Source organism: Callithrix jacchus, chromosome 22, assembly GCF_049354715.1.
Source record: "Callithrix jacchus isolate 240 chromosome 22, calJac240_pri, whole genome shotgun sequence".
NCBI lineage: Eukaryota > Metazoa > Chordata > Mammalia > Primates > Cebidae > Callithrix > Callithrix jacchus.
The window spans coordinates 15679166-15691790 of record NC_133523.1 but is presented as its reverse complement, the minus strand read 5'-3'; the positions used below and the strand labels follow the sequence as shown (position 1 = coordinate 15691790).

Sequence of the window (12625 nt, the reverse complement as noted above, 5' to 3'; positions counted from 1 at the left end):
GTTCCAACCCCACGCCTACGTGGCTACAGGATATTGAGAGTGTGGGGCGCATGAGGGAGCCAGCCTTGTGGGGGCGCCTGCCCCGGTTCAGGCCATTTTCACTGCAGGACACCCCAATCCCTTGTCCCCTCACTGAGAAATCATAAGGCTGACTCCCTAGGGACCACCAGGGGAAAGGGACCAGCTCCCGTGGCACCTACAGCCAAAATAGGTACCACTGCACTTTCTCTGCCTCTCCCATTCTTGTGTCCACCCAATAAACAGCATTTCCATGTGACAAGATAAGGACCCCAAGAATCTCCCAAGCAGTGGCCAGGGCGTCCCCCCACCCCCACCAGCACATTCACCAGGAAATGCAAGCCCCCGGTGAGCCCCAGTACCCCGGGAATCAATATCTCAAACGTTACCCTCCTGTCCCCTGGTTTCATCTGCCCTGGAATGGGATGCAGGAGGTGGCAGACGCCTCTTTGTGGAGATGCTCTGAGCTGTGAGCCCAGGAAGAGCCACAGCAAACCCAAGCCTCCCTCCCACTGCTGCTCTGCCGCTGTGACATTACTTGTGAGGAAGTGGCGGTACCCGCCTCGCAGCCAGATGACCCATGGCACGGCTGACTGGGGAAACTCTTGGGTTTCCCACTTCCCCTGTACACAAGTCCCCAGCACAGGCAGGCTCCCGTCACAGACTCGCCTGCTGCTGGCACCTTCACAGATCCTGCTGGGCTGTTAATTTGACTTCCATGCTGGTGACTCCTGGATGAACATCTGAATGGAGGTGAGGGCTATTTCTGTTCTCCTTGGTTTCCCCAAGGGGCCAGCTCTGAGCCTGGCTCCCAGCCAATACTTCCCTTCGATGAAGGATTTTAAGAACTTCCAGAAACTTCTTTTGTTCAATCGTTTGTGACAATGGTTGGCCCTAAGGTCACTTGGGTTCACAAGTGGAGTTACTATTAGATGTCACTTGCCCCGACCATGGCAGTACTGAGAACAGAGACACCCCCACTCCATCCCATTTGTAAACTTCTTCCGGCTCTCCCACCAGGCACACACGGCTTCTCAGGCCTGGCTCTCTACACATCCCCTTGTAAAACCCCACAGGATCCACTCCTCCCTGGGCTGGGTTCTTGCCCCCCCTCCCTCTCTTTTTTTTTTTTTTTGAGATGGGCTCTCGCTTTCTTGCCCAGGCTGGAGTGCAGTGGCACTATCACGGCTCACTGCAACCTCCACCTCCAGGGGTCAAGTGATTCTCCTGCCTTAGCCACCCAAGTGGCTGGGATTATAGGTGGGCACCATCACACCCAGCTAATTATTGTAGAGACTAGGTTTCATCATGTTGGCCGAGCTGGTCTCGAACTCCTGACCTTAGGTGATCCTCCCAAAGTGCTCGAATTACAGGCGTGAGCCACCACGCCCAGCTTCTCACTTCTTGTTAGTCACCCTTGAACGTATGAGTGTGAGATGTGGAAAATTTCCAAAAGGGAGCTTCCAAAATTGATGCGGTCAACCAACCAGCTCACCCCTAAAGGGTTTATTTAAAGGAGTGATAAGAGAAAAAGTGGACTTATTGACACTTTTCCCTCCAAATCATTTCCCTCCAAATTCCTATATTATCTAAAAATGTAATTCAAAGCCGGGCATGGTGCCTCATGCCTGTTATCCCAGCACTTTGGGAGGCCGAGCGGGCGGATCACCTGAGGTCAGGAGTTCCAGACCAGCCTGGTCAACACGACGAAAACTCATCTCTACTAAAAATACAAAAGTTAGCTGGGCATGGTGGCACACGCCTGTAGTCCCAGCTACTCAGGAGGCTGAGGCAGAAGAATCGCTTGAACCTGGGAGGCAGAGATCGCTGTACTGCACTCCAGCCTGGTGACAGAGCAAGACTCTGTCTCTAAATAAATAAAAATGTAATTTGAATTTGCCCCTCAGTGTTATGGGCTGAGCTGTGACTGTCACTCCCCTCCACAAGCAAATATTCACATATTAAGTCCCAAACCTCAGAACTTCGGAATATGAGTGTATTTGGGTTTTTTTTCCTTAGAGATGGGGGTGTCGTTCTGTCACACAGGCTGGAATGCAGTATCATGATGACAGCTCACTGAGGACTTAAACTCCGAGGCTCAAGCTATCCTTCTGTCTCAGCTTCTCAAAGTGCTGGGAACACAGACATTCATCAACATGCCCAGCTAATTTTTGTGTTTTTTGCAAAAATGCGATCTTGCTATGTTGTCCAGCTGGTTTTAAACTCCTGGTCTCAAGTGATCTTCCTGCCTTGGTCTCCCAAAGGGTTGAGATCACAAGTGTGAGCCACCAAGCCTGGCCTAGAGATGTGATCTTTATGGGGATGATTCAGTTAAACTGAAGTCATTAGGATGGGCCCCCTTCCATATAACTGCTGTCCTCATAAGAGAAAATTTGGATACAGAGACAGGCGCAGAGGGAGGATGACATGAAGACACAGGGGAAGATGAGCCAACAGGGAGAGGCTTGGAACAGATTCTCACAGACTTCGGAAGGCACCGACCCTGCCAACACCTTGATCTTGAATGTGATCTTAAATGTCTGGCCTCTAGAACTGCGAGCCAATACATTTCTCTCATTCAGCCACCCAGCGTGCGGTTGTTACGGCAGCCCTAGCAAACTCACGCCCAGCAACGACAGTCATGAAACAGCCCTCCTGCTCCCGCACATACGGCCCTGTGCAGCGAGGCAGAGGTGGGCTTTAAACAAGTGAGTCAGACAAGGACATCTTATTCATCACTCCAGCGAACCCACAGGCTGAACCCTTGAATCACTACGTTATTTATCATCGGGCTCCGGCTCAGAAAGTCTCGCCGAGAAAATGAGTAGAACCCAAACTCGTCAGTTGCATTTCTGAAACATGCCTAATCTCTGAGGCTCTTTCCCGGCCACAGTGGAAACTGAAAGGGAACGGAGCTCTGGGCTGCGGCGGTGGGCTGGTGCAGAGACAGAGCCCTTTGTTCTGCCACTCCAGGGACCACGAGGGCAGAAGAGAAGGGCTTGTCTTGCTATGCTGAGAGGCTGCCTGGAGCTGTCTGAATGGCCAACCGAGCAGGGGCAGCCTGGCACAGCTGGGCTGGGGATGCCGGGCACACAAAGGGCCGGTGGGTGGGGTGCAGGGGCAGCAGAAGGGACCGTCAGTCCTGTAGCCCCAGACTGTCTCCTCTGATCAAGGTGAAGCAGCAAAGTCATGGTCAAGGACAGAGCCAAGCAGGGAAGGGGACAGCAAGGGGAAAATGTACCAAGAACAAAAATTCAGCAGTGTGTGCTTGGGAACGGGCAGGCAAAAGGGCCCACGGAAGAGATAATGCAACTTTACAAAAGCTATGTTTATCCGGGGTAACCTCCAAAGTAGCTCTTGGGAGAGAATCTAATACCTCTAATCTCAGGAGAAAAGCAACAGATTGTTCTAAGGTGAGGACAGTTCCTCCAGAAATCCAGGTCAGTCACAAGACAAAGAAGAGAAAGACAAGGGCACCCGCTGTCCACCCTCGGGCACGCTGCCTAACTCCCCCTTGGTCCATTTCTAACGGCTCCTCCTTTTTCTCGAGTCCCGCTCCCTCCTGATTAAGACTGACTGGATGGCAGAATTCAGTTCCTAGTCTCTGCCCCCGTTCCCACTATTAGTGGCAGTTTCTCAGGGGTGCCACCAACACCAAGGAACCACCGAGGCAATGGTGGGCCCTGGAGGGGAACCAGGTTTTACTAATGAGAATCCAATTTCACCTGCGGAGGTGAATCTGTTCCCAGGGCACACGTGGCTGTGGCTGGAGTCATTTTCAGCTGTTACAACTTGTGGGGGAAGAAATACTATTGGCATCTCATGGGTGACAGCCAGGGATGCTGTTTCACATACTACAGTGCACAGCACAGCCCCAAATGTCAAAGGTGGTATAGTTGACAAAATGCCCTAGAGATTTGGGCTTCCCCGGTCAAAGGTTACTAAGCATCCTGAATGTTTCTAGAAAGCTCAAGATGCCATCTCTGAAGTCATCACCTGTCTGGGCCTGTTTCTGTATCAGGAAGATAAGAACAAGGACCCTGGTACTGCTGACTGACAGAATGAGCAAGCTGGGACATTATAGATCAGGCTTCAAAGGCATCTCCTTGTGCAACCCCTTCTGCCTGGTGTGGTTTAACACGTGGTATCTTTCCGGGTTTACCTGGGACCAGCCACTATCTCTGAGGAAAGTTGCTAGAATCCCCTTTGTCCTAAAGCTTGCATTGGTGGTTCCTAATTCTGCCCCCGTAATATCTTGTGACCCCTCTGTTGCTGTACTAATGACCTGATCTGAACTCCATTTTCTTCTTTTTTTTTAATTTTAGAGGGAAGTCTCACTCTGTCACCCAGGCTGGAGTACAGTGGCACCATCTTGGCTAGCTGCAACCTCAGTCTCCTAGGTTCAAGCAATTCTCCTGTCTCAGCCTCCTGGGTTGAGACTGGAGGGACGACAGCCGTGTGCCACCATGCCTGCCTAATTTTTGTATTTTTAGTAGAGACAGGGTTTCTCCATATTGGTCAGGCTAGTCTTGAACTTCTGACATCAGGTGATCCACCTGCCTCAGCCTCCCAAACTGCTGGGAATGCAGGTGTGAGCCACTGTGCCCAGCCTGAACTCTACTTTTTCTGAAGGGGAAGTGCAAGGTATTTTTGGGGGTGGGAGGGCACTAGCATGTCCCTCCCCCAGGGCATGAAGCTTCACCTCTGTCCCCAGGAATCTACGATGCACCTGACACAATCGACCCTTGCATAACTGAAATCTCGGCCCAACCAAGACACACCACTTGGAATAAATGAAGAATGGGAAGCAGCAAGTTAATGAGTCCCTGTGGGGAGAGAATAATGAATCCTACAGGCAAACAGAAAGGGGAGATTCCCAAGTCTCCACCTGCTCCACTGAGTCACCAGGCTGGACCCCAGGGAGAGTACTGCCTTGGGATTTCCAGCAATTCGAAGTTCCAAAGCTTTGGGAACAGGTGCAACGTGCAAAAGCACCTTGGACACCGAAATTTTCTATTTGGACGATGAAGACGAGGTTAAAAAAAAAAAATCAGTTTTGGATATAAACTGTAGAATGGAAAAAGGAACAAAAGTAGGATCGCCGTAGCACGGAATGGAGCTTGGGGGTGCTGTGTGGAGTTCAAGGCCAGGACTGGAGGGGGACAGGGACTGGAGACAAGATGGTGATGAGGTGAGTTGGGTTTCAAGGTTGAAAAATGCTGATGGAGATCAATTCATTCATTTTGCAGGGGAGAGGTCAGAAATAGGCACAGAGACTTGAGCAAAGCCAGGATCTCCAACACAGTGCTCCCTCCAGAAGACACAGCTTGGCCGTTCTCCAGGAGCACGGAAGAGGTGATCGCAGGCCTATGGGATCAAAAGATCCAGTCCTGTTCATCCGGGTGTCTTGGCCAGGGCAAGCCCACAGTTCAATGCCTGCAGGACTGCATGTCCTGGGGCAAGCCAGGCTGAAAGCCACCTTTTCTAAAGGCCAGAATATTCTGGAAATCGAGGGGGTGCTTATCTTTCTGTGGCCCTCTTGATATTCAAACTATCCAGGTTAATCTCCTGAATGAGCTATAAACTAGTTATAACCTGGGGTTCCCCAGCCTTTCTGGCAGATCCCAGATAAAGATCCCTATAGTCGTGAATGGGGAGAAATGAATGCCAATCAAAACCACCCTGCAAAGTCCCTGCCAGGGCCACAAGAGCCAGGCCTGTCAGATGTGAAGAACTTTCCTGTCACCCAGGTCACCTCCGGCTGCTCCTGGACACCTTAAGATTTTGAAGATTCCAATACCAAAAAACGAAGCAAGCTGGGACTCTCCAACGGCAAAGCACGGTGTCCCCACTGGCTCCCACCTCAAAGAGTCACAGAGAAGCCTTCCCTTAAAGACCCCTGGCCTCCAGGGTGCCCAGGAAAGAAAGAAGGGCTCGTGGCTGGCATGCCTCTCCAGGGCTGAGCTCAGAGCAACCGGGGGACAGATTTCCTGTATGTCGTTTTACTCATTTAAGTCCAAGGATGCAGCTCTGCGGAGGTGGTGACAGTCCTGTACATGAGGGTGCACGCACACTCCCTCCTGAAACACAGTTCCGGACGCACGGCCGGCCTTGAGGTCCCTTCCTTGCACCCAGGGACCCCCAGAATCCCGCTAGCCCTGTCTTAAGAGGAGGGTGGTGCAGTTTCCAAGACCAAAAGACTGGCACATAGGGTGTTGGGACTCATCCCGGGTCACCCAGCTGTTGGGTGTGAAGTCAGGAAGGACATGAATCAAGAGGGGAGGGTGGGGGGACGGAATCTCCAGAGGCTGCACCTTAACATCTGCACGGGGCCACTCTGACCCCTTCCTTCTCTTCCCTCTTCTCCGGGGCCCTCCCTCCCTGAACCTACACTCAGTTCTTACCCTGACTTCTACTCCGTTTACTTCCCTTCCAGCTCCCATTTCCCCGCTTCCCAATAGCTGCCTCATCAGTAAGTTCAGAACCCCCGCATTTACTGAGCGCCCACTGGGGGCCAGGTACCGCCCTCTTCTCAGACACCCTTCCTTCAATCGCGCGGGCAGACGCTCCAGATCAGTCCCGCACCCCTTCCCCCAATCGCACCCCAGCTGTCCCGCCACTCGCCTTACCCACTCCCCCAACCTGGGCCTCTCGTTCCCGCCTCCTTGCCTCCCCACAACGCCGTTTCCTGCGACCCCCCAATTACCACTTAAGCCACGTCCTCTTCAGAGAAGCAGCTCAAAGCCACAAGACTCACCCCCCCACGCCCGCAAACTCTCTCACCAGCTCCCCATCCATTTTCTCCTTCATCAGGTCGCTTCCACCTCATCCCCAGTAACCTCTCCACGACCCTCAGAATCGTTCCCGCCCCCTCGACCCCTGCCAGCGCGTCCCCCATTAGCGCTCAGCTCCGTCCCTCTTCTCCGTAGTCCCCAAAGGCACGCTTCGAGCTCGAGTAGCCAACCCGAGGCCGCCTGGAACTCACCTGGCCTCGGCCACCGCGCGCCGCCGGTCCCGGGCCGGGTCCCCGGGCGGATGACCGCCTGCCCGCCCGCCACTGCTCAGGCCGCTCCGCCCCGCCGCGCCCGCCGCTCCCCCGCGCGCTCCCGCTTCCGGGTTCCGGAGGGGCGGGGACAGGGGCGTGACGCTAGCGCGCCTAGGGGCGGAGCATCGCGAAAAGCCCCGCCCCTACTTTCCGACAGATCAGGCCCCACCCACCGCACCACCCCTACCGCCCCTGGTGGGCGAGACCAAGCGCGAGGGGAGGACAGGCGGCGCGCGTCGGGGGCCGCGCTCTTCGCACGCAGCCGGCGCTGCCCCACGCCCCGTAGCTTCACCTGCTGCAGCTCCACAAATGGTCCGGCCCGCAAGCAAGGGGGCGTGTCGGGCTTTGAAAAGCCGGCGGGTCCGGGCTTGAGGAGGAAGGCGGGAAAATGGCGGATTCTTTGGGGCGCGGAGCTGGGTGAGTTGAGGCGCCCGCAGGTCTGGATTTGTGGACGCCAGAGGACTGGAGAGGACGGGCAGCGGAGTTGGGGACTGGGGACCCTTGGGGTGAGTCTGGGTTCCACCCTTCCAGGAACTGCGCAGGTCACTGAAGACCCCAATGCGCGCGGCCTCTGCGCATGCTCCGGCGCGCAGCTACGCGACCTGCCCGGAGTTCCGCGTCCTCCGCCGGGACGCGGGGCGACCTCGGGCCAGCTGTCTGACCGCTCATTGCCTCCCTTTCTTCCGCTACGAAATGGGGCTGATGACGTACTCAGTCTCGTAGGCGTCGCGTGAGGCTGAAACTCGCTTAGATCGGCGCTTGGGTCTTGACTGGGATGTCTCTCTTGGAATTACCGCTATGCAGTGAACAAGTGGTGGGCGACCAAAATGTCCCCTTTACTCCTCCCACGTGCTTTATTCTGTGCTCCCAGTTTACTGAGGAGATGATGGAGACCCAGGGAGGGGAAGTGACTTCCCTAGGATAACACAGCACGGACAAGAAAGAAGGTGAACACTGGCCGAGAGCTAGGCATGGCCCTGAGGCTGTATTTGTCTAGTTTTGTTCATTTTACCAGCGTTGATTGTGCCAGGTGCAAATTGAAGTGAAATTGGCCGGCGAGATGAATCACTGCACCGCCCTTTGCCGTAACCAATAAATTGACAGCACCTCCCAGGTACCGGTGAAGTCCCTGAGGCTCGCACAGGTGTAGGAATTCCCCTCAGGTCGCAGCAGGTTCACCGAGGAGCCCATTCGGTTTGAGGCCACAGCCCTGGCTCAGACCCCAGAGGGAATCCGTGCTCTGTCTTTTTGTGGCTCTGAGACTGCCCGGGGGTGGCCTATGTAAGACCTGTGTGTCTGTTTTGCGGCGAGGAGAAAGCAGATATAAACAGTTAGGAAGCTGACAGGTTAGGAGGAGCCTGTGAGGGGCTCACTTTGGAGTCCTGGGAGCCTGCTTCGGAGGCGGCGGCTGCGGGGACCAGTGGAGCCACCCTTGGTGATGGGGGCAAGAGTTACAGTGCCCTGGCCTCGGCCCTGTCCCTCCTCTTTTGCTAGTGTCTGTTCTGGCTCCCTCCTCTTCCCACTAGCTCAGGCTGAAACCCTGAGTCATCCCGGACTCTCCCTCTCCTGCACCCCCACAGCTGGTGAGTCAGCGATTCCTATCTCAGGGTCCCTTCTTTCCTATTACATCAAGCTTGATTCATTCCATTTTTATTTTTATTTTTGAGATGGAGTCTCACCTATCACCCAGGCTAGAGTGCTGTTTGTCCTTCGCCAGGCTCACTGCAACCTCCACCTCCGAAGTTCAAGCGATTCTCCTCCCTACCATGCCCAGCTAATTTTTGTATTTTTAGTAGAGACAGGGTTTCGCCATGTTAGCCAGGCTGGTCTCCAACTCCCGACCTCTGGTGATCCACCTGTCTTGTCCTCCCAAAGTGCTGGGATTATGGGTGTGAGCTACTGTGTCTGGCCCATTCATTCTATTTTTAAATTGAGGTGAAATTCACATAACATGAAGTTAGTGCTTTTAAGTGACTTTTGTACGTTCCTAATGTGTGAAACCATTGCTTTTATTCTGGTTTCAGAAGATTTTTTTTTTATCACTTCTGAAGGAAACCTGTTCCCATTAGCCATTCCCCATTCCCCATTCCCTCTGCCCCACTACCTCTCAGCCACCTATCCACTTTCTGTCTCTTTGGATTGCCCTATTCAGGACATTTCATGGAACTGGATCCTGTACTTTGTGCTCTTTTCTATCTGGCTTCTCTCAGCACAGTGTTTCTGAGGTTCATCTTTTTTTTTTTTTTTTTGATACGGAGTCTTGCTGTGTGGCTCAGCCTGGATTGCAGTGGCTCAATCTCAGCTCGCTTCAACTTCCGTCTCCCAGGTTCAAGCCATTCTCCTGCCTCAGCCTCCCAAGTAGCTAGGACTACAGGTGCACACCACCACACCTGGCTAATTTTTGTATTTTTAGTAGAGTTGGGGTTTCGCCATATTGGCCAGGCTGGTCTTGAACTCCTGACCTTACAATCTGCCTGCCTCAGCCTCCCAAAGTGCTGGGATTACAGGTGTGAGGCACCACACCCCACCCAAGGTTCATCTTTATTGGAGTCTGTCCAGACTTCCTTATTCCTTTGTAGGGCTGAATAACGTTCAGGTTTTCTTATTTTTGGACATCTGTATTCTCTGTCTTCCATCCTGTACTTCAGTCATCCCTTCACTTTGGCACTATTGACTTCTGGGGCTGGATCCTTCTCTGGGAGGAGGGCCGTCCAGTTTGTTTTATTGTAGGGTGTTGAGCAGCACCCCTGGCCTCCACTTAACTCTGCTAATAGCACTCCCTGTGTGACTATCAGTAGTGTCTTCAGATCCGATAGGGTTAGGGTCCTTATCGGAAGAGACACCAGACTCCAGTGAGCACACAGGGAGATGGCAGCCGCCTGCAAGCCCAGAGCATGAAACCTACCTTGCCAGCATCTTGATCTCAGACCTTTTGACCTCCAGAAGTATGGGAATTAAAATTACGTTCTCTAAACAGGGCACAGTGGCTCATGCTTGTAATCCTAGCACTTTGGGAGGCCTAAGTGAGTGGGTTGCTTGAGACCAGCCTGGGCAACATGGTGAAATCCTGTCTACTAAAAGCATTAAAAAAAAAATCAGGCAGGCGTGGTGATGTGCGCCTGTAGTCCCACTACTCAGGAGGCTGAGGTGGGAAGATTATTGGAGGTTGGGAGATGGAGGTTGCAGTGAGCTGAGATCGTGCTACTGCGCTCTGTCTGGGTGACAGAGCAAGATCCTGTCTCAATAAAATAGAATAATGTTTAAAACCAGGAAGAGACACCAGACAGCTCACTTGCTCACACTCCTCCTCCACGCGCTTATGAAAAAGAGATCCTGTGAGCACACTGGTGTTGAATATGAGCTGGTATTTTGCAGCCCAAGTGAGGAGCAATGGCAGACTAGTCCTTGCCCTTCTAGAACTTTGTAGCCTGTCTTCCTACCAGCTGCCAGTTGTGTATGAAATACCATTGATATTGTCATCTCCTGTATCTAACCCCTCCCCATTCTCCTGTTGTCCATAGCAGGGCTGCACTATCTTCAGACCGCAGGTGAAGCCAGAGTATCCCCCTTTTTTGTATGGCTGGTAGCTAAGAACAGCTTATGCTTTTTTTCCCTTTTTTTGAGAGAGTCTCACTTGATCACCCAGGCTGGAGTGCAGTGGTGTGATCTCAGCTCAATGCAGCCTCCACCTCTTGGGTTCAAGTGATTATTGTGCCTCAGTCCCCCCAAATAGCTGGAATTACAGGCACACGCCACCACACCCGTCTAATTTTGACATTTTTAGTAGAGACAGGGTTTTGCCATGTTGGCCAGGGCTGGTCTCGATTGCCTGGCCTCTAGTGATCCGCCTGCCTCGGCGTCCCAAGGTGTTGGGATTACAGGTGTGAGCCCCTGTGCTGGACCTGTTGGCTTGTATATTTTTAAATGGTTGTTTAAAGAAAAAGTAAAGAATTTTTTGTGACATGTGAAAACTGTATGGAATTCAAATGTCATTGTCTGTAAGTCTCAGAATTCAGCCTCCACCAGACTGGCCTAGCTCTGTATCCTCTCCAGCTGTCCTGTCCTCATTTATCTTCTGAAACTAAACCACAGGACTGAGCAATTCCTGTATCTCCATCAATCCCTCCTGCCCCAGTACCCAGGCCCTTGTTGAACCCTCGTCTTAGGATGTCCTCTGTCGCGTGTCTGAGCTTACTGTGCTTTGTCATACCTGTCCCCCCGATCCCTGTACCTGCTGGGACCACTCCTCAGATCTTCCTGTCAAGATGCTGATCTTCCCTTTCTGGGAAGGAGCTCCGTGTTTTGTGTCTCTGCTGGTATACAGTAGGCGCATCCATGTCTGGTGAATGAATGAACACAGGGCTAATTTGAGATCTGCTGCAGTCTCTTCCATGGAGCTCTCGTCTCCCTCCTCCCTTCTCAGTTTGGGCGTTCACCTACGCCCTGTTGCCCAGGTGACCGGGGCTGGCTGCTCCTTGTGTCCCTCTTCCTGTTGAGGTGGCCCAGCCTCACCGAGATTGTCCTCGGGCAGCCCTGGGATTAGGCTGTCTGAGCTTCAACTAGCAGAGGCACCTTGCTGGGTTTCCTGTGCTGCTTGGGCAGTGAGATGAACAAGACCTGTCTCTCTCCTCTTGCAGGAAGCCTGCGACCGGCCCCACCAATCCTGGCAGCGCCAAGAAGAAGGAGAAGAGAGTTCAAGGTGAGCAATGTCAGGGTCTCTTTAAGGAAAATGGTTTTCTTCTTTCATGAGGTGCTTTTGGAGGAAGAAAAAAGAGGCCAGAAAAGGGGGCCTGTGGCTTTACTTCCTTGTAGTCACACCTCTGTGGTGAGGGATATGTCAGGAATGGTGGTGGTCATTTTAAGCAGTGGTTTCCCTTGTAGACATGGGGGTAATGGGCTGTATCCGGGACATGTCCCCTAGAAGCATGGGTATGGAGACTGGAGATCGTTATCTAAAATCAAACTCTCCTTTTTTTTTTTTTTTTTTTTTTTTGAGAAATGGTCTTGCTATGTTGCCCAGGCAGGTCTCAAACTCCTGACCTCAAGTGATCCTCTTGCCTCTGCCTCCCAAAGTGTTGGGATTACAAGTGTGAGCCACCACTCCCGGCCTGAAATCAAACTCTCAATTTCCCCTGTGTGAATGTGTCAGTCTCACGAGGGGTGCTTGTATGTCTGATTTCCACCTGTTGGTCTGGGATCACTGTTTTTTTTTCTTTGAGATAGAGTTTTTTTGAGATAGAGCCTAGGTCCTCTGTCACCTAGGACCTAGGCTGGAATGCAGTGGCGCAATGTCGGCTCACTGCAACCTCTGCCTCCTGGGTTCAAGCAATTCTCCTGCCTCAGCCTCCTAGTAGCTCAGCCTCCCAAAGTGCTGGGATTACAGGCATGAGTCACTGCACCTGGCCTAGGGTCAATGTTAACAGCCACTCCTGTCATTGACTCATATGAGCGAAGATCGTACCACTGCACTCCAGCCTGGGCGACAGAGTGAGACTCTGTCTCAAAACACAAAAAGAGGAAGTGGTCAGCTGACATGGTAGATTCTGGAGTCCGTCACTGGAG

The 12625-nt window shown here is 52.7% G+C and overlaps 2 protein-coding genes across 18 annotated transcripts in view; one reads left to right on the top strand and one right to left on the bottom strand.

Annotated features, from left to right (window-relative positions):
* The window catches only part of MYO9B (myosin IXB), a 132309-nt gene extending 125208 nt beyond the window's left edge, over nt 1-7101 (bottom strand). For all 10 annotated transcript variants that reach the window (XM_054249681.2, XM_078361749.1, XM_078361751.1 and 7 more), the window contains exon 1: nt 7004-7101. The gene's annotated coding sequence lies outside the window, so the exon portion shown is untranslated. The remainder of the gene's footprint in view (nt 1-7003) is intronic.
* A 173-nt stretch (nt 7102-7274) lies between these two features.
* Nucleotides 7275-12625, top strand: part of HAUS8 (HAUS augmin like complex subunit 8) — a 54121-nt gene continuing 48770 nt past the window's right edge. For 6 of the 8 annotated variants that reach the window (XM_078361758.1, XM_054250650.2, XM_035286108.3 and 3 more), the window contains exons 1-2: nt 7275-7480; nt 11701-11762. In XM_078361758.1, the coding sequence (XP_078217884.1) occupies nt 7452-7480; nt 11701-11762 (91 nt within the window). In that variant the 5' untranslated portion in view covers nt 7275-7451. Of the gene's footprint in view, nt 7570-7647; nt 8011-11700; nt 11763-12625 lie in introns of those variants that run through there. The other 2 variants (XM_017968091.4, XM_035286107.3) reach the window with 2 other exon arrangements.